We start from the raw sequence: 21,830 nt of genomic DNA, 5'->3' as shown, positions 1-21,830 counted from the left end.
TGGCTCTTCTGATAAACAGTGACTGAATTACACTCTGCACTGTCAGCTTTAATATCCAGACTATTCATCTCACTACTTTTATTCTCCTTAAATCTTCAGAGCAACACCTTCCTGAGCTCATAAACTATAAGACAGTGTGTTTTAATACAGTATTTGCAGTGAACGGAGTGAAATTGGACCACTGGAGGATCAAATGATACAAAAAAAACGGTTAAAAGTGAAGCTGTGGTTTGATGTTTGCTGCGGCTTTAATAAAACAACAGTCAGACTCACTTCCACTGTTTGATGTAGTTGAGAGGTGAAAGGTCACAGCCTGCGTCCATCAGAGCCGTCTTATACTGCTCCAAGTCCGACTGCAAAACACACAAAAACAAAAAACATAGAAAACAGGAACAAGAGAGAAACAATGTGAGTCAGGATGTGTGTCTGTGGTTTGAGAGACTGTAAGAACACGACTGGATTAAAGCTCCATTAAAAACAAACTCTCATGTCTTGTAAAAATGTTTATTGTCATCATCAAACATCCTTCGCTTGGCGGCATCCGAGGCTGATGAAGTGCAAAAATTCAGAAAAAAATATCACACAAACATAAAGAGTCAGCTCTGGACAAACTTCAAACTGACTGATATTTATTTGAGAGTGAGAGAGTGTTTCAGGACAACAAATGATTGTGATTATTGAGATGCAACTATTAGAAAATCTAATAATAACTGTTTTAATAATCGATGAATCCTTTCAGTCGTTTTTGAAGCTTCCTCAGTTCCAGCTCGTTATCTGTGAGGATTAACGACGACACCTTCAGCTCGTCCAGTAAAAATAATCAGAACCTCTTATATGAAATGAACATATGTTAACTGTAGTGTTAGCATGTGAACGTTAGCATGTCACTGGTTCAAAGTTATAGCAATATTTACGGTGAAAAGGCTCAACTGTGTCATGTGACTCCAGTGATATGGTTCAACTTGTGCTCGGTTCTGTTAACTCGGTGGATTAGATCTGACTGATCAGTTGATCAATAGAAAATTAATCAGAAACCATTTTTCTAATTGATTAATAATATACAAGAAAAAATTATAAAGTATTCCCTCGTTGCAGCTTCTCAATTGTGAAAATCTGCTTTTGTTTGTCTTTTGTGGCTGTAATTTGAGCATATTTGAGTTTTTGGACTGTTGGTCAATTAAATTCAACTTTATTGATCCCTGTAAAGGCAGCGAGACGCAGCAGCTCACAGCTCAGATCAACAGATTTACACACAGCTGAAAATGATCTTTGGTGGCAGCAATAAATCTGATGAAGAATGATGATCAGAAACATAACGACGAGGAGGAGGAGCTCACAGCGGACGGACGTCTTCACCTGAACGTCCTCTTTCAGGCCTGTAATCTGTGAATCTTTTGTTAATGTTTGGGGATCTGCAGTCAGTCCGTTCTTCATAACGAGGTAAATGTGACGGCTGCCACGCCACCCTGAAGAATTTCAATAATGTGGGTTTGATACTGTTGGTTCAGAGGCCTGTATATGAACGGCAGCATGAAAACATTCCACTCCGTTTCTGTTTCCTCCATACTGCTGGTGAAGGTGACGTCGTTTGTATCATCTACACAGTTTCTCTTCAATAAGCTCCTGACTGGCAGCTCAGCAGGAGCCGCTGAAGGATTACACAACCGCTGAGCCACGTGAGTATGAATGTGTGTGTGTGTGTGTGTGTGTGTGTGTGGTTGTTTTCGTACAACTGAAATCCCACCACATCAGTCAGAAACTCGAGCAAGAACCCCCGGAGCCTCTGCAGCAAGATAGAAGGAGCAGGAAGAAGAGGAGACAAAGGGGTGAGGGAGAGGAGGTCTGAGAGAGAGATCAAAGGAGGGAGAGAGAGAGAGAAACAGGAGGGATGACCAGAGATGATGGAAAGAGAGAGAGAGAAGAAGAAGAGCGGGTGGTGACGGAGGGTGAGGGGTAATCCCGGGGTGATCCGTCTCTCAGGTGGATGAAAGATGAAAAGAGGGATGAAAGAAAGAGTGAGGCTCATTTCTTGGCAGAGAGGAGAGCTGTCACGCCATCCGTCAGCGGAGGACACGAGGGACAGCGAGGCTGGAGAGCTCACGATCACAAGCAAAAAAAAAGAAAAAGAAAAAAAGAAAAAGTGCATTTTAGGAATGTTGAACGGTCCCTAAAACTTCCACTCAGATGTGAAATGAGATGAGCTGCGTCCAGCTGTTACTGTAACCTCTCAAACAGACAATTAAACAATCAGTGACTGCTCGGCTGTGTGCAGATGTTATTTGATTCCACTTTAAATTCTCTTTTTTTATCCTTCATGCAACTATTTCTGTCACTTTTCATGAACGTCACAAGTCTTCGAGGAGAAACTGTCCTTGTACGACCTGGTTAGCATGAAGCATAATGAGCCATTTAAAGGACCATTCCACTGGTTTCCAGTACAGTACATCCTACATGCTTACAACTTAACATGACTGACAGACGTTCCCCAGTTTATGACAGTGGCAGTCAACATTTTAGATTCGTTTTTCAGCTCGGTTTAGTTTACTATCACAATCAACCTGCAGAGAGTTACACACAAACTAAACATAGAGTTACTCATATTTTTTACACTTTTTGTAGACGTACAAAACACATCACAGTCATGACAATCATACATATCACATCATATCTGGATTCAGATCTAAGCAGCACACTGATTCTGGTTTAGCAACAGGATAGACTGATGTTTAACCCTTTCATGCATTAATTATGATAACCTCATAAATGTTTTTATTCTTCTTTAGGCATGAAAAAAAAAATTTGAACTTTTTTTTTTTAAACACGGATTTTTCGAGGAGTTTGTCCAACTTAGTGGACAGATGATTAATCCTCATTTTCTCCCAACATAAAATCAATACTTGGAAATTTTAACAGTTGTATTACTCCTTAGTTGTAATTCGATGTTACAAAATGTTATTTACCTGCAAGGCTCTATTACTATAGAAGGATCGGCGAGATGTTCCTGATTTGCTGAGCATTTCCGGCTGGCAGGCGGCCATCTTGGTTTTGAGAAATTTGTGTTGCACTTACAAAGGCTGGCCAGTGGATGGCAGCGTATGAGACGACACACTAGAGTCCACTGTGTTGGCTGATGTGCAACTATACCATTAAAACCCCCATGCATATATAAGAACAGCTGTCCACTGTAGTGACCGCTACGCATGAAAGAGCTCCTGTTGTGTTTACATTGAGGGACTCTAAATCACCTATTAGAGGGCAGAAGTTGGTGTTCTCTGTTTAAAACATGCGAGGAGTCAGAGGAGATACTGTTAGCAAGTCTCAGCATTAAAGGAGTGCGTTACTTAAAGGACCAGTGTGGAGAATTTATCAGCATCTAGCGGAACAGACTCAGCAGAAATGGAATATAATACTCATAAGTATGTTTTAATTAGTGTATAATCACCTGAAAATAAGAATCTTCATGTTTTTTTTTACCTTAGAATGAGCCTTTATATCTACAGAGCTAGCAGGTCCCCTTCCATGGAGGCCGCCATGTTTCTACAGTAGCCCAGAACGGACAAACCAAACACTGGCTCTAGAGAGGAGTATTCATTTGGTTTTATATTAACATTTACAAATTATTACTTAACACAAAGCACAGCTGACTGCTTCTATCTGCTATTGGCTGCTACACAGTTCTTTTTTTATCTGCCTGTAAATTAAAGCATTATATCATCTTTCTTTGGAGTTTTAACCCGGAGGTTTAAAAATGTTGTTGTCTTGCAGCAGATGGATTCTGGTTTAACATCCTCCTGGTTGTTTAAAAGGTCATCAGGGATTTATCTTTCAATGTAAACAATATACAACAAGCTTTACAATCTGTACGACATACAACATCCTCCATCCTTGAGACGAATGTTAGAAAGCATTAGAGGGAGGGATGCCTCTCCCAGCACGGACACACAGACGGGAAACAGAGGTTGTGTTGTACAGAACAGACAAAGATAACAACATAGTAGTAACTCAGGATGGCAGCACATTTGAAACAAAACTGTCTTTAACAGGTTTGTGCCTTTGGCTTCCACTGCTACAGAGCGTACCACTGCAGCAGATTAAAATACTTAATGTGATTAATTGCATTTTTGCACGCATGTCCTGTGGGAAAGTGTGTTTCTGGTTTCATCTTCCCCTCACAGCACCTCGTATGCTAATAAATCTGGTGTGGAAACAATTTTATCAACTCTGTCCACACAAGCAAGTATGCTGTTGATGAAAATAGCACTAACACCTCGGAGAAAAACAGTAAATTTGATCAACTTTCACTTAAGATTGACAACAGTTACCATAAAGAAAAAGACTCTTGGCCTTGAATCACAGTTGTCAAACTTTAACACATTTTTCTTTAGCTCTCTGACTCAACACTGATGTGACAACAGATACCAGCGTTATTGATTAACAGCCTCTAAATCTTGGCCTGAACTGTTTTACTGACTGAGTAACTGAGATAGATCATTAAAATGTTTTCTGCAGGTGTACCAGTAGCTCTCCGCCTGCAGCAGCTGCTCGGCGAGCTTCTGAAACGTTACTTCAGGTGTTCTCCGCTCTCGACTGATTGAAACACTCGACTCGAGTTCAATAAGTTTTTCAAAAGCTCCGAGACCTCTTCCTGGAAAAAGTGTGAACATTTACAAAATGTGAAGTCCGTTAGTTCTTTAACAGAAAACTAAAATGAATAACAATCACAGTCTCTTGTCATTTCATGACGGATGAGAGTCTGTTTCTGCCAAACTAAACCTGATCCAGCTGTGTTCCTTTTACAGTGACTTAAACCAGGACTCTGTTTTCTGAGAGGAACTTGGCGCTTCGGCTTACTGATTTTTGTTCTATCGCTGGCTCATGATGAAACAATAAATACCGAAGAGCCAAGAAGATGCTTCTAATAAAGCCTGCCCAAAATATGGCTATTGATCAGCATAATGTGCTTTTGAGGACATGAGGGCACAGCTGACTCGAAACCATCTGTCTAAACCATTTCTACTGTTTGCCAACCCGCGGTCGGTGATGTAAGCATCCCCTGTGCTGTTTCACTTTGAGAGTCGGTGAGGACGCCTGGCCGAGGCGATGGGAAGAACTGGAGGACCGTCATCTGGGACGTAAAGTGAACTTTTGTTTTGAGTAAGATGTTCAGATGAACACAAATCTCAAGAGGAATTACTGCCAATCCCACAACTGAAGAGTCTCTCTACACCCACAGATGAAACCACCGGCCTAATGCTTCACAGGTCTTCAGTGCTATAACTGTGCTTGAGCTTGGCTTTAGCTGAGTTTATAAATTTAAAACATGGAGAAGACGCCTACATGCAATTCAAAATTTATCAAGGGTGACTCAAAACTCTAAAGACTTCCACAGGTCTCCTTGGTTGTAGAAAACAAGGAAAAACAATTACTTTCTGTGACTTGAATCGGACTCAAGAGACAAATCTGATGACTTTAGATACAACAAAGTAAAAAAAAAGTCTTGCAACGTGACTTTAACAAAGATGATTTGTTAAAGATGGAGTACGAGACTTCTGTCTCCCCCTTGTGGCAGTGAGAGTAAAGGCGGGCGCTCGGCTGGAGGACGTTTCTCTTTGTTTGATAACTTTAAAAGTAAAGTTGGACCTTGCTGACGGCTTCCCGGCTCTTTTCAAAAAATAGAGAGAGAGAGAAAAAGAGAGAGAGAGAGCAGCTGTGGTTGAGTGCGGTGCGCCACAAAGCCTGATTTGGTCTTAATACGGCCTGATACAGACATGCAGCAGCACACAGAGACGGCCTGTAAAAACAGAGATGTTTAGACGGTCCACCGGCTCAGATGCAGATTTTTTGACGGCCGCCGGCTCATTGGCATTTGTCAGATTGCCTTTAACTTACTGTTGTGGCTGTAAAACGGTGGATAAATTGTTTTGAGAGTCACACAACCGTCACGAAATGACTCGTTTCATTATCAGAATTTGATCCATTTGGTTCTGATGACATTTGGAAAGTCTAGAGGAGCCGCAGGATTAACGGCCACACGGCCGGCGCAGGACTGTCGCCCCTGATATGAGATTTAAAACCTCTGTAAACTGTGAAATACACAAATTTATCTGGTGGTGAACTGAACTGGTTTAAAGTGAGACTATGTAACTTTTCAATGGAGAAACTGATTTTTCCTTACAAATGAAAAGCTAAACCAGTAAGCAATGAAACTCAGACTTGTTCCTCTAGTCTCAGGGTGTTTTCCTGCGTAGTTCAGTCCGGTTGAACGGGACTCTGGTTGGTTTTCCGCAGCATCATCGCACTCGGACCAAAACAACCGCAATTACTTCCTTTAGAGGACCACCTCCTCTAAAGGAAGTGGTTTTTATCTGGTCATAAACAGATTCCTGAGTGATTGTTTGTGGTGGGAACATGATCTGACCTCCATCCGACCAACTACAAGGCTGCACGTTTGAGCTAAACGGCTTCAGTAGCCAGGAGCGTGTTGCATGCTGGGATGTGGTTAAGTGAAATCAACAGCTGCTGGCAGCTAGCTGGAGAGGTCTGACTTTGATTAGCATGAATGACAGGAGAGAACGTTCTCACCTGGCTTTTAGTGATGCACTTTGGTTCTCTTGGATTTTTCTCTGTGAGTAAAGAAACCGAACCAAGAGGGAAATGCACCAAGTTTACCAACCGATTCGGATCAAACAAACTATAGGTTTGAAAACGCCGTTACTACCATTATGGGGGGAGTGAAGGGGGGAAGCACTGAGCAACACTTGGGAGAGACTCAGCAGCCAAACATTTCTCTGTTCTCTGTTTAGGAGCAGCTGAGATTGACACTAAAATAAGAATAACTGGTCCACCTACAAGGTCAGTCCACCTTAAGTGAGTGTGGTCAGGTTAGGCTAACCCATTGTCGCTAACTTCGGAGCTAACGCCCTTCACTTTTCCAGCAGTTGGGGAAACAACAGACGAGACTTTTCTTTGTCTAAAGAAGCTGCAGCATTTATTAACTGACACACTGCCGTCTGTACTGAACATTTACTGCCAGACTGACGACTTCCTGTCGACCTTTTCCTGCTCCGCTAACATTCACCATCACTTTACTGCCGCTCGCTCGCTGTGCACACACATTACACGCTGCCCTCTTCCTTAAAGCAGCGGTTCTCAAAGCGTGATCCGGGGACCCCCAGGGGTCCTTGAGGGGATTCCAGGGGGTCCCCAGCAAAGAGGAGGATAATTTAGTTTCACTATAATTCCATCAGTTTGTCAGTTTAGGGGTCCTTGACATGAACCTTAAAGGAGCTACGCTACCAAGAGGCTCCCGGGCAACGACAGACAGGTGGACTCAGGTTTCAGAACAGCTGCACAGAAGCTCCCAATGCTATTTCCAAATGAATGGATATTTAGCGTTATTTTGGGATTAAAAAATATTTTCTTGGCCTGGCGGGGGGAACAATTATAGGGTAAACTCTGAATTTAGTGCCAATATTCATGTTCCCCAGAGGATGAACATCTGACATTTCTTCTAGCACCACCAACGGGTTGGCAGCTTTGCTTTGGAATTAAACATTTTGACTAATGGACTATTGAAATATTGGATAAACTGGTACCAATATTCATGTTCCCCAGAGGACGACTGACTTTCCCTCTAGCGCCACCAGCGAGTCAAAGTTTTCTCTTATATATCTCAATATCTGCGTGACTGATTGGCACAAACGTCGGTAGACATTCATGGTTCCCGGATGATAATTCCTGCTGACTTTCCCTCTAGCGCCACCATGAGGTCGACATTTTACATCTTCATTGAAATATCTCAACAACAATCGGATGGATTGGCATGAAATTTGGTACAAATATATGTTCTCAAGAGGATAATTATAATAACTTTGGTGATCCGGTAAATTCTTGTCTAACTCTATTTTTGTGTTTAGAAATTACAGCACAAAAGAACATAACTTGCCCTTGAACTTATGTTGTCCTCATCATATCATGACAACATAACAAAAACACAAAAATGTGAATTAAAAATGCAGCACCGACGCCACTCGCTGACCTTTATCCCTGAAGGTGACGCTGTTAAAGGTCTGTTTGGTTCAGAAAAAGCTGGAAAGCTGCTCCATCTCTTAACTCCAGAGGAGAATGAGGAGCATTATCCTGCTGTGGTTTTAATTTCCTCGTCCTTTCCTGTGTCCTTATTTTGTTCCTGAACGTAAACAGTGAACCGCAGGACGATCTCAGAGGGTTCAAGATGCTCCAGAGTCATTTCTCCCTTTTCAGAGTGAGGTTTTATTTTTGACAGAACTGAACCACAACGGGACAACAAATTAAACCACAAACCCTCACGTCACCGTTTCACCGCTGAGTCATCCCCGCTCGCACACAGCTTCTTATTCATCTCTTAAAATACTCAATACTCACATCAGGGTTGTGACTATAAGGCTCGGGAATGCATGTCACAGTTCAAGGTTTGAGTTGTTTTCAGTGACTTGATGGGTTCTCCCTGCAGAGAGATGATCCATCACAATGTCCCGTTTTTCACCCCTTTTCTAAGGATCACTTATGACTTCCATTAGCATCATGTGTATCACAACATCCATGTTTGTCTCTTTGGTTTGATTTACTGACAGAAGCTTGACAACAAGAAACTTTTCACCAAGTCATTTTAAAATATTGGATGCGTGACCACTTTTATTCAGTTTGTTTTGATCTATGTCTCTGTGAAGCACTTTGGTCAACATTTGTTTTTAAATGTGAAATAAATCTCTCTATATATAATCAGCGGTCGGCAACTCATCATTTCCAACTGTGGTGTTTGGATTAAAATGTAATTTGCTAATTTGCACCAATCAGAATTTAATTATCTTCTTAATCCACGACAGGTTACAGTTACGTTACTTAACGTAACACTTCCTGCTGCTACTGTTTTACATTAAAAGCTTTCCATTAGAGCAGCTCTGATGAAGCATACTGGCAGGTTAAACAACACATGTCCAGCTCTGTATTTATATTCTGGGGCTCTACTGGAATAAAAACTCCTTATTGATCTTCTACTGGTCCTTTATGCAGCCCCTCAGTTCAGCCTCTGTCTGAAACAGGCCGTTTTAGCTCCTGTCTCTTTAAGGCCCCGCCCTCCTGATGAGCCCACTCTGTTCTGATTGGTCAGCTTCAGGAAGCTTCCTCCGGCTCCGGAGGCTACGTAAACAAACTATAGTAGCAGGATTTCACTTCTTCTTCTCCTTCTTTACTCCAAATGTCAACTTCTCAAATCAATCCGTACATGTTGCAGCTGAACAACACATGGAAACACCTTAGCAACCACCTTAGCAACCACCTTAGCAACCAAGGCTACAGAACGGACGGCCATTTATGGAGATGAGCAATGAGCTGATGTCAGCTTGTCTGCAAGGTAGAAAAAAATGTCACAAACGAAGCGTTGAGAGCAGGTTGCCCTGAGTTTTGACTTGCAGGCAGCGTTTCTACATACGTTCACCTCAAGTTTTGGAACTTTTAACATCTGACATTATATAACAGGATATAAATAACAGAAAACCACAAAAAGCAGAATATGTTGAGGTCATTTCCCTTCACAGACCTCGACATAAAGCACACTACAGTATGTAAACAGGGTCGTCCACATACTTTTGACTCTATAGTGTATATTTACTACAGCAGCTGAACGTTTTTTGAGTGACCCTGCTGTGAACAAAATGAACTCAAACCAACAATGATTTTTTTTCCTCTTTGCTGTGGGCTGATCTCTTCTTCAGTGGTGTTTTGTTTGTGTTCTTGCTGTACTTCTCCTGCGGCTCCTTCTGCACTGATGTGGCTAAACTTTAAGAGAAGAACTGCGGCCTCAGAGCCAAGTGGTGACGGTTGTGGTTAAGCCGCTGCGGGGGGATTGGGGAGGGGGGTTGGGGGTGGGGGGGTTTGACGGAGTTCACGATGCTCTGAATCTAATATGACGACAGGAATAACAACACGATCCTGACGACAGCCCGTCTGCTTCCATCAGAGCAGCAGTTTGGAAAAACTGTGATTTTGGTGAGTTTCTGGCGACGGCAGAGTCGCACCGGAGCGGATTGGAAGTGAAAATACTTTGTTTGACATGGAAAATATTTGAAGCTGTTTTCTCAAACAGCCAGATTTCACTCATGGTTATTATTAGTTACACTTTGTTGACAGATTATTTGCTATTAAGATTGCACAATATCAAAAACATTCTGCAAACCTTTTACTGAATATTCTGAATGTGGCATGAAATGCGTTATATAAAGGGAACAGATTTTTCTACATTATTTAATTTTTTAAGACTTGCTGTCGATAAATTTTCTACATATCTCGCTTAGGAAACCCTCTGAGACTCTACAGTACATATTTATATTTTTAATGTGCTCCACGTTGTTGGTATGTTTGGATTCTTTGGTGCTACATTACCTCCAAAGTTCTGCCGGAGAAATTAAAAGCAAGAGATACATAAATCATACATAACATAAATACATAAATCTCTGGCCGGCAGTGAACTGGGGATGCACTAATGCACGTGTGTACTTTAAAAATACTGTTTAGGAACCCGGTGACGTGTACACATAACAGGGAAATCAACGTTCTCCAGGAGAAATCTCCTCCCCCGACTGCAGAGACCAGACTTGTGACAGTGAGTCGGTCGGCGTCTTACCTCTGAAGGAGCCTGCTGAGCAGTGATGTAATAGATGAGGAACAGTCTCATTTTGTCTTCTGGGGTCCCAGCTGAGAAACACAAACATTTACACACAGTTTCAGACCTCAGCTGAGTCAATAAATCCATTAGTCTTTTGATATTTGATTAATTGCTTGTGTAATTCCTCATAGCAAAAATATCAGAGTTTTCTGCTTTTCCTTGTCTTGCATTATAATAATATATTTGAATATATATACTATATATGAATAATATATACTGAATATATTTGAGTTTTAGGCAGATGAAGACATTTGATGTCACCAGTTTGGGTTCTAGGAAAGCTTTTATAGACCAAACAGAAGATGTTGCAGCCCTACGTATAGCAGACACAGATATAATATATATAATAGATATGTATGTGTGTGTTTGTACCATCGGGGTCACTGATGATGTCCAGCAGTGATTTGTCTAAAGTCGACTTGCTCATCAGTTTCTCTTCATACTCAAAGTAAACGTCCAGTTTACGACTCTGAAGGAACAAACAGCATCAAGTTAGAACCAAACATGTTTAAAACTAATACTAAACCTCACTACATGTCCTGTTTATACTAATCATCATGCATGCTAGCATATTAACATCATCACTTTAACGTTAGCATTTATTAGCATATTTTGACTTTACAAAATCCTACAAACAGTCAACATTCATCTTGTTCAGTGAAAACAACGACAAGAGTAAAGTGAAAAAAGCTAAATTAAACTTATATGAAAGATATTTTGTATTATAAATGTATTATATTCTATTTATGGACCAATCTCACAGCTGGAATGTAGAAATAAACCAGATGTTCAGACGTTGTCCTGTGTGTGTGGAGGCATCATTAACCTTTTATTTGAATTACATTACTAATTTGACAATTATTCATTATTAAATACTGCATAAATTAGTTTTCTTCCTTCATGACACCTCCGGGGCTCCGTCGCTCTGTGCCGGTCAGTTATGACACAAAAAGTCTCGTTTTACTGCACCGGACAGAATAAACTGTGTTTAAGTGTTTATTGTATAGAAAACAGTGAACGAGTGAAGGACGGAGTGATTTCTGTCTTTAAGCTCAAACCACAGCTGAGTCTAAAATGTCCTAAAACGGCCACCGTACGGAGGGAAAAGCCTTCTGATTTATATAAAAACACGACTTCTCCTCTGGCAGCATCTTTTAGAACAAACTACATCTTTAGTCCTCCAGTAGATCTAAGATCTTCTGCTGTTAAATTACAGTCTAGACTTTTATTCTTGTTTATTTACAACTAAAAACAAAAGTATCTGAAATAAAATGAAACCTTGAGAACACAACTAGAACCGATCACATCGACTGAAAAACTAAAGTGTTTCATTGTACTCTGATTCACTTCCATAGTATCACGAGCACAAAGAAACGATCCGAGTGTCTTCAGTTCGGACTCTGTTTACCTTGATGTGGTCGAGTACGGCTGTGGCCACGTTGGTGTGCAGGTCGATCAGTCTTTTCTTCTCCAGCAGCTCCGGCAAAGAGCTGCAACACACACAAAAACAATACAATATGTAAAAAAAACCACCTCAATCTGCTGCGTATTCACTAGTACACAGGAGTATCACATGTTTTAATTAGTGGAAACAGATGATAATTACATCCCTGTCAATCCCGTTTATAAACTGACTCCTTGACGCAGTGAACAGGTTGTCGGGTCGGGAGGTCAGTTCCTCTGTTTCATGGTTACAGATTAATAAAAAAAACAACAGTGTTTTAATAGAGCCAGATCATCATCAGAGATCCAGTCAGATGTTCCCTGGCTCAGGACTCATCTGTCCTCTCCAGTTCATCCAACAGGATATCAGGAACCGTGATGTCCTTTGTTTCACCGAAACTTGGCTAAATCCCGGAATACCGGGACAGAGACTTTCAACCAGGTGACTCTTCTTCTGTAGACCGATCTAACAGAGCAGAGGACTGGCAAGAAAGAGGAGGAGACGTGTGATTTATGGTGAATAAGGATGTTATCCCATTCCTGCTCACCTACCGGGGGGGGGGTTACTGTCAATCAAATGCAGAAACGCACTCAATTACATCAGTCATTATCACAGCGGTCGACATCCCACCGCAGGCGAGTCCAGAGGCTGATGAGTGATCCTGATGCTGCGCTCAGTGTCGCTGTCTATCATGCTAACCTTCAATCAACATACTGACTGCACCACACAGGGAATAAACACTCTGGATCTCTTCTACATGTCATTCAGAATCGGCTACAGAGAGGAAACTGAACCCAAAAACTACAGTTGAATCATTCCACAACCAGCAACGATGGTTTATACGGTTTACCAGAACCATCAGGATGCCACAAACACACACTGCAGCCCGGAAACATGGATAGTTATAAAGTAGCAGCCTGCGATGTAACAACGGGGGACAACGGGGAGAAATGACAGATTACAACCAGTCCCAACCTGGCTCAGTCTATCATATGCAGTCGATGAAGTGCTTTGAACAGCTGGTCAAGGATTACATCTGCTCCTCACTGCCCAGCACACTGGATCCACTACAGTTCACCTACCGTCCCGACCAATCAACGGAAGACGCCACACCACCCTATCTCACCTGGACAGGAAAGGGAACCATGTGAGATTACTGTTCATTGACCACAGACTCATCAGGAAGCTCAAGGACTTGGAATAAACACCTTCACTGTGCATGTGGATCCCTCAGACCCCCCCGGTGGTGACGGTAGGCGAACACACCTCTTCTACCCTCGTCCTTAACGTCGGAGGAGTACCCCAGGGCTGCGTGTTGAGCCCCCCTGCTGTACAAGTTTTGTCATGTTTGCTGACGACGCAGCTGTGTTGAGTCTGATCACAGATAACGATGAGAAGACCTACAGGACAACGACCTACTCCTCAACGCCAGCAAAGGCAAAGGAGCTGATGGTGGACTTCAGGAAGGAACTACGCCCCCCTTAATATCAACGGGTCCTCAGTCTGACCTGCTCGCTGCGTACTGACTCAGTGGTCAGTGTCCTCTGGCTCCATGACGCTGCACTTATATATCTAGAAACAACCTTTTTTGAATCATAATTTAAAGTAAATATGAGTTATTACTGAATTTAATTAGGAAGCTAAATAACAGCGAACCAGGAGAGTAACTTTATTTCAACACATGTTCTGATGCTTATCGCTTGTTTACAGCGTTTACTCCTCTTCTTCTGTTAAATATTAACATTTTTCTTCTTTTTCTTATTATTTGCTACCGTAGAAACACGATTCCTCCTCAGAATACAAAAACAAGTTTGTTTTCAATTTGTTAGTTTCCTGACAAAAATAAACCTTTCAGGATCCTTAAATGCAGCATTTAACCAGATTAAAGGCCATAAACTGTGATGTACAATATATTCATCTTTAATTGGCTAAAGCAAACAAATTAATAATGATCCTTATTATTAAAACTAGGGATGAAACTAAGAATTATTTCCATCATTAATGGATTAATTAGTGGATTATTTTCTTGATTAATCGTGTTGTCTAGAGTTTAGAACCCAAAGTGACGTCTTCAAATGTTTATATTTGTAGGATTAACAGTCAAAAATCAAACCGATATTCAGTTTACTGTCATGTATGACACATAAAAGTTAAGTTATATTTTTTATGTCATGCCAAACATCTGGCTCATCCCGCCTGAGGAAACAACACACAAATATTTTACAACACATGCATCTTCTGGTAAAACATATACACAGATGATTAAGAAGGTAATCAATCAAGGTAACAAGACTCTTCTCCTGTGTAAAGTGTCAGATGAGTGGTGACTGTGTTCGGTACCTGACAGCAGACGTGAGCTTGGCTGTGTTGTCTGACAACATGCTGATGGCTCCTTCATCTTCTCCCTCTAAACCCTGCACACAAACAACAACAATTAGAAGAAACACCTAACGAGTTCAATCTTTCTCATCAGCGTCTGGAATCAAAATACTTTGACTGGTGCTGTAAATAAAACCCTCCTGCAGCACATGTCTTCATCATCTTCACCCTGTTGGTGACTCACACGTCTCACAGATTTTAGACGTTATATTAGAGACTCGTGATTTTAGTAAACCTTTGAAAAACCACAATGACCTTAATCAGATTCAGGTTTAGGGACTTTTAAAGTTTTACTTCAACGAGCAGGTCGAGCCACCAAACACATGTTCAGCAAATCTTTCTTGCTAAGTGCAAATTAGATGCTGAAGTTCTGATACACAAATCTGTTTCCAGTTTTTTGGACTTTTTCTCTAATCTTTGATTTTTGCTGAAATATTGGATCATTTGAACATTTATTGAAATGAAAGCATGTGAGAAGTTTAGAGGGAAAAATCACTATTTGGTGGAGCTGTTAACAACTCATAGACATGTGAAATGTGACCCCGACTACACACTGCTTTTTGTAAGACGTCAAAAGCCAAAAAGGTTGGAAACCACTGGTTTCATCTTTAACAATGTGTTGTATTTTAAAAGCTTGTTATATTATCCATTGTGTCAAATCTTCATCTGAAAAGTAACTAAAGCTGTCAAATAAATGTAGTGGAGTAGAAAGTACAATATTTCCCTCTGATACGTGTAAAGCAGCATCACATGGTGCTGTGATGCGTTTGCGTCTCACCATGATGCTCTTCAGACGTTTGACTTCGTCCTCCTGAGCTCTGTACGTGTCCAGCTCCTCCTGAACCGACTCCGCCACCTCTGGGAAAGGACTGAGACACACACGAACCATCACAAACCTGCAAACTCCACGTCTAAATCAGTGAATCTCAACACAACGTGTATTTCCTGGTAGAGAGATCCCTCCTCTGTTGCTCCCATTTATTCCCAGTAACAGCTTTTATAGAGGGTCAACAGATAGAGGATGTTAATCTGTGATGTGTAATATTGTGGCTTATTGTTTCAGCTCTGAATGAGAGCGATGATGTCGTTTTCCTGACCTGCCCTTATGTTTCTGCCAGAACTTGTCGGCGGCAGTCAGGTCGTAGCTCTTCCTCGTCTTCTTCTTTGGTCTGGCGCCGGCGGGAGACGGATCCGCCCCCGCGCCCTCCTCCATCAGAACCCTGTTCAGATGGAAGTCCTGGTGGACACACACACACACACACACACACACACACAAAACACACGTTTTTGAAAAAATACCTGACGAATAAAAACATTTCATCACATTAATGCAAAAATCATATAAAAATCCAATATTGCCATAAATCAGTCCTGCTGATTGATCTGTAACATTATCATCCATTTACAGCTGCAATCAACAATTATTTTCTCTATTAATTGATTAGTTTTTTGGTCAATAAAGTGACAGAAAAAAGCCAGAGATGCTCATCAGAGAGATGCTCGGAGGCCGACATAACCTCCTTTATTTAATAACTTTAATTGTTCTCACTATAAATAATGTTTTTTTTATTTTATTTTCTGTGAAATGTGCTTTATAAATAAAGTTTTCTTGCCTCAGCAGCAGCGTGTTTTATATATTTTTTATTTATTACCTGTTAAATAACTCGTCATAAAACGGCGAGTGATGACATCATCTGTGATACAAATTGTTTTTCATGCATCGAATGATCTAAATCAGCCTTTAAGTCTTGTAACCACGAAGAAATACCCATCATCATCATCATCACGGTTCTCAGCGTGCCTCTGAGACACTTCATGAATATAAAACCTGATCCAGGAGCAGCAGAGGAACCCTTGAAGACCTCCGCTGTGTTAAAGACATCTGGGACAAACTCCAGACTGCAGACAGCAAATCACCACTAACTACACCGCAGCGGATCACGACGGAGGCCCGACCGCACGCGGGTCCTCCACACAGCGGATCATAATACCGCGGTTGCCGCGGGAACCGTGGAGCGGGATGAGAGGGGGAGATTTAGTGCTGGGATCTGGTCTCCTGCTGGGTGGCGACCGCTGTGTTTAGACATGTTTATAGCAGAGAGACGGAGAGTGTGCAGCCAGCGAGCGCCGACGCTGCCATCTGGACCGCCGCCGCGCAACAGAAACCAGATCAGAGTTTTTTGGATTGTGGATCTGGAAGACCAGAAGACATTAAAAAACATCTAAATATGAAGTGAAGCTATTTCACCTGCGTCCAGAACTAATTCTCTCTCAACTGTGCTGCTGTGACTGGTTTCATTCTGCCTTCTTTCAAGAGACTGACAGACAGTCCAGTGGTTCCCAACCTAGGGGTCGGGGCCCCTCCAAAGGGTCAGCAGATAAATCTGAGGGGTGGTGAGATGATTAATGGGAGAGGAAAGAAGAAAAAACAAAGTTCTGATACACAAATCTGTTTTCAGTTTTTGGACTTTTTCTCTAATCTTTGATTTGTTGCTGAAATATTGGATCATTTGAACATTTATTGAAATGAAAGCATGTGAGAAGTTTGGAGGGAAAAATCACTGATGATGTTTACGTGCGTTTGCCCGACTCTCAATTTCATAAATACTGTTTACGTCAGATCACTTCACAGCTGTCAGCGCTCAGACCGGCTTCCTGCTGCAGGTTTTAACAACACAACGTTTGTTTTATTTTCTGTTAGAACATCGATTCTGTTGACAAGTTCTCATATTTCTTACTTTTCTTATTTCAGTAAACTGAACATCTTCAGGTTTTGGACTGTTGGTCGGACAAATCAAGACATATGAAGAGTCACTCTGGATGCAGTTAATCGAAAAAAAGCTCAGTAGATCAATCGATAATAAAGAAATAATAATAATAATGATTTTTTAACCTCTTAAACACTGGTAAAGTATTCAGCCTCAGTCAGATTATAGAATAAATTGGACACATCGGCTGAATTTTTACATTTTAAAGGAAAATGAGTCCTGAAGGTTGAAAATTAGACTAAAAAACTCGTTAAGAGCGACTGTTCTGTGCTGCGTTTGCCAAATTTCAGTCTGAGGGCGTTTTCTGACAGCAAGTACGTGTGTGTGTGTGTGTGTGTGTGTTGATGTGTGTGTTGATGTGTGTGTGTGTGTTGATGTGTTACATAACACACCCATGTAACTCTACATTCCAGTGCTGTCAGTATTAACCTCAGCACCTCACCAGCTGACAGCACTCTGGCTCCGCATGAGTTAGAGTTGCGTGTGTGTGTGTGTATATGTGTGTGTGTGTGTGTGTATGTGTGTGTGTGTATGTGTGTGTGTGTGTGTGTGTGTGTGTGTGTGTATGTGTGTGTGTGTGTGTGTGTGTGTGTGTAGCAGTATGTGGGGATCCCTGAGACACACGTTATACACATGTTGGTGTTCAGTGATGACAGACAGGAACAACGGATCATAAGTTCTTCTTACACATCAAATACTAAAAGTTCTAACTTATGGAACTCTTCTTCCTCCTCGGATCAGTCTGCTGATGTTTCTTATTGTCAATAAATCCCATTAAACGTCAAAACAAACAATGTTTTATTCCGTCTCTCAATATTTTCTGAATTGAGACTTTTTATAGTTTCACAGCTGGTTTACTGCTGTTATATTCTAACAGAATCTGTCGACAGGAAATCATTTTGACAGATGATTGACAGCTCACCAGGACGTCATGGATCAGCGCCTGATAGGTCCAGGTGTGGTGGAGGGGCGTGGCCATGTCCACGTTACGATCTGCCAGGACGAACAGAGGCCTCTGAAAACTAAAAAGAGGAGAGAAGAAGAAGAAGAAGAAGAAGAAGAAGAAGAAGAAGAAGAAGAAGAAGAAGAAGAAGAAGAAGAGAGGAGTCTAATTAAAACACTGAAGCGATGATGTGACAGAGCAATGCATCATGGGAAGTGGAGTCCCACATCACCATCATCTCGCTCTCTCTGTTTCAGTTTATTCCTTCAGGTTACAGACCTGAACTGTCCGGCGGCCATGTTGTCTCCGGTGAACAGGCTGTTTCTGGCGTCTCGCAGGTTCTCACGGAGTTTCTTATCCAACTTCTACAACACACACACACACACACACACACACACACACACACACACACACACACACACACACACACAGAGTTCAGTAATAGTGGCAACAGCAACACGACCAGCAATAATTGATGATAATCTATATGTGAGCAGACAGGAACGTCTGTTTTGGGTTAATCAACTGAAAAAATGCTGCAAAAATCATATAAAAATCTAATATTGCCATAAATCAGTCCTGCTGAACAGCATCAATATTATCATTATCATCCACTGACAGCTGCAACCAACCATTATTTTCATTATCAATCAATCTGCCAATTTTCTCAATTAATCGATCAGTTTTTCAGTCAATAAAGTGACAGAAAATAGTCAGAAATGTTCTTCATGGTCTCTCAGACGCCGACATCACAGCAACAAAACCCAAAATGATTCAGTTATAAAGATAAAAACTGCTGATGCTGGAAACATTTTGCTTGAAAACCGACTTAAACAATTAATCGATGATCAAACGAGTTGCAGGTTAATTTTCCATCGTTGGACTAATTAATTAATTCATTCATTCAGTGAGTCAGAGTGAACTCACCACGGCGACCATCTCTGCTGCGTTTCCACGGGGACAGCGGATGATCGGCACGGCGCCTGGTCGAAAAAAAAAAAAACACACAACAAACACTTTGAGTTTTCATCGTCTCAAACATACAAACATCACCACACTGAAGAAAACTTCAATTCAATAAAAATAAAACCTTTCAACCTCTCATGTTTGGTATCACTGACATTGTCCCATCTGATTAAGAGTCATAAATATTATGGTCTGTAATAGAAGAGTGTAAATCAGTTTGTAAATCAGAGTGAACACTTCCATCTAGTGGACAGAAACAGAAACACATGATGAGGTGATGATGTTTGTCTTAAATTATTGTCTATTTTCAGGCATTTTTTAATAGAAATGAATGTATTATTATCATTTGGGTTATTGGTTATTGATCTGACCACACACACACACACACACACTGCTAACACACACACACACATAAAAAATAACTTAATGTCAATTCCCTCAACAATAATTGATATTAAAAAGGTTCAATAAATGACATTCAGCCTCACTAGATGTCAGTGAACAGCTGTTTGCTATGTGAAGATATAGACGAGTAACGGCGTCCTGAGCAGAGAATGAAGTCACGCTCTCCCTCTGTTGTTGTTATCTGATCCACTCTGTTCTGGCACGTGCATGTTAGTGCATGTGAGCGTGCATGTGAGCGTGCATGTGAGCGTGCATGTGAGCATGCATGTGAGCGTGCATGTGTGTCCCTCCGTGTCCTCCACATCCGTTTCCAACATGGCGGCCGTGTCACAAACTTTCTCAAATTACAACCAAAACACTTTGCTAAAATCTGTTTCTGAGAACATTTGAAGCAGAAATTGATCAACGCAGTAACAGAATAATGATCCATATTTGATCAGCTCTGCCTAGTTTGACACTTTGATATCTGAGTGTCGTCAGCTGTCGGTGTAAACGAGGTGCACGTTAGTTTTGGTGTGAGATGCTGCTGGTGTGACATCTAGCGGGGATGAAGGTCATCTATCGCACCTTTAAGCAGGTTTATTAAAGTATCTGATAAAACACAGACAGATTACCCTCAACTCTTTATAATTCATCAGGGATTTTCCTTAAAATGATACATATTTTTCATAAGGAACACAGGATAACGACTCATTAATCCACATTTATACAGAGAGGAGATTAAGATCTTTCCATATACTTTTACTGGCTGCTGCTCTGCTCCTCTTAAAATGTTTTATTATCGGTCGGGGATTTAAATTTTTCCTGAAGGAAAACGAATTACTGTACTACAGTTCCAAAACGTAAGCATTCAAATTTCCAACTTCTAAATTTACATCTCAAACATACTCAGGAGAAATAAAGAGTTCATGAAGTGACGTCATTTTCTCACATTTTAGTAAAAAAAACCGATGAGCTCCTGTAGCGTCTGCGTCAGGATTTACAGCCTCACAGTGAAGCTGTGAATCTAATCAGAGCGGCTCCACTGATCAGGAGGTCGCTGGTTTGATTCCCGGTTTGAGTGAGTGAGTGAGTGAGTGTGTGAGTGAGTGAGTGTGAGTGAGTGAGTGAGTGAGTGAGTGAGTGAGTGAGAGAGAGTGAGTGAGTGAGTGAGTGTTGGTTTGTGTTTTAAAGTGCTTCAAGTGGTGGATGAGAGCAGACAGACGCTGTATAAATGCATTTATACCATTTAAACAGAGACAAACTCACCCAGAGTGACAAAGAAACAGAAGAGACTGTCCACGATGGTGTCCATGATGGCCTCCATGTCTGTGTCCTGGATGTCTCCTCTGTTGATGGCTGCAGGTGAGACACGGAGGTGAGACACACAGATGAGACACACAGGTAAGACACAGGTGAGACACAAAGGTGAGACAAACAGGTGAGACCCACAGGTGAGACACGCAGGTGAGACACACAGGTGAGACACGCAGGTGAGACACACAGGTGAGACACGCAGGTGAGACACACAGGTGAGACACACAGGTAAGACACAGGTGAGACACAGAGGTGAGACAAACAGGTGAGACACACAGGTGAGACACGGAGGTGAGACACAGAGGTGAGACACACAGGTGAGACACGGAGGTGAGACACGCAGGTGAGACACACAGGTGAGACACGGAGGTGAGACACACAGGTGAGACACACAGGTGAGACACACAGGTGAGATACACGGGTAAGACACACAAGTGAGACACGCAGGTGAGACGCAAAGGTGAGACACGCAGGTGAGACACACGTGAGACACGGAGGTGAGACACACAGGTGAGACATGAGGTGAGACACACAGGTGAGACACACGTGAGACACGGAGGTGAGACACACAGGTGAGACATGAGGTGAGACACACAGGTGAGACACACAGGTGAGACAGAGACACAAACACTTTGATGAAATCATTTCTTTGGTCTGGACCAAAATGGAAAAAACCGACTATGTTATATTTTTGTTTTTGGTTCGTTGGGTTCAACTGACCAATCAGAAGCCATCCAGGGCTTGTAAAGTAAAGGTCACATGACTAAGAGACTCTTCACACTGTGTGATTTTGTCCGTCTGAGACGAACGTTGATGATGGTGCGAGAAACGTTACCGTGGTAGGAGATGAGCTCCTTGTTCTGGTGGCAGAGGATGAACATGTCGTCTTCCAGAGTGATGAAGTTCAGGTACTGATCATACACCTGA

The 21,830-nt window shown here is 41.7% G+C and overlaps 1 protein-coding gene across 2 annotated transcripts in view; it reads right to left on the bottom strand.

The window, feature by feature from the left end:
• Positions 1 to 21,830, bottom strand: part of scfd1 (sec1 family domain containing 1) — a 38,825-nt gene that overhangs the window by 12,461 nt on the left and 4,534 nt on the right. For both annotated transcript variants that reach the window (XM_044375941.1, XM_044375942.1), the window contains exons 6-17: positions 21,739 to 21,826; positions 20,856 to 20,945; positions 19,164 to 19,219; positions 18,516 to 18,601; positions 18,216 to 18,315; positions 15,623 to 15,762; positions 15,304 to 15,394; positions 14,487 to 14,560; positions 12,111 to 12,192; positions 11,075 to 11,171; positions 10,661 to 10,731; positions 274 to 353 (exon numbers count right to left, since the gene is read on the bottom strand). In XM_044375941.1, coding sequence (XP_044231876.1) covers positions 274 to 353; positions 10,661 to 10,731; positions 11,075 to 11,171; positions 12,111 to 12,192; positions 14,487 to 14,560; positions 15,304 to 15,394; positions 15,623 to 15,762; positions 18,216 to 18,315; positions 18,516 to 18,601; positions 19,164 to 19,219; positions 20,856 to 20,945; positions 21,739 to 21,826 — 1,055 coding nt within the window. The remainder of the gene's footprint in view (positions 1 to 273; positions 354 to 10,660; positions 10,732 to 11,074; positions 11,172 to 12,110; positions 12,193 to 14,486; positions 14,561 to 15,303; positions 15,395 to 15,622; positions 15,763 to 18,215; positions 18,316 to 18,515; positions 18,602 to 19,163; positions 19,220 to 20,855; positions 20,946 to 21,738; positions 21,827 to 21,830) is intronic.

The sequence above is a fragment of the Thunnus albacares genome, chromosome 15, assembly GCF_914725855.1.
Source record: "Thunnus albacares chromosome 15, fThuAlb1.1, whole genome shotgun sequence".
Taxonomy (NCBI): Eukaryota; Metazoa; Chordata; class Actinopteri; order Scombriformes; family Scombridae; genus Thunnus; species Thunnus albacares.
Note: the sequence above shows the minus strand (reverse complement) of the source record. Positions and strands in the feature narration are given on the sequence as shown.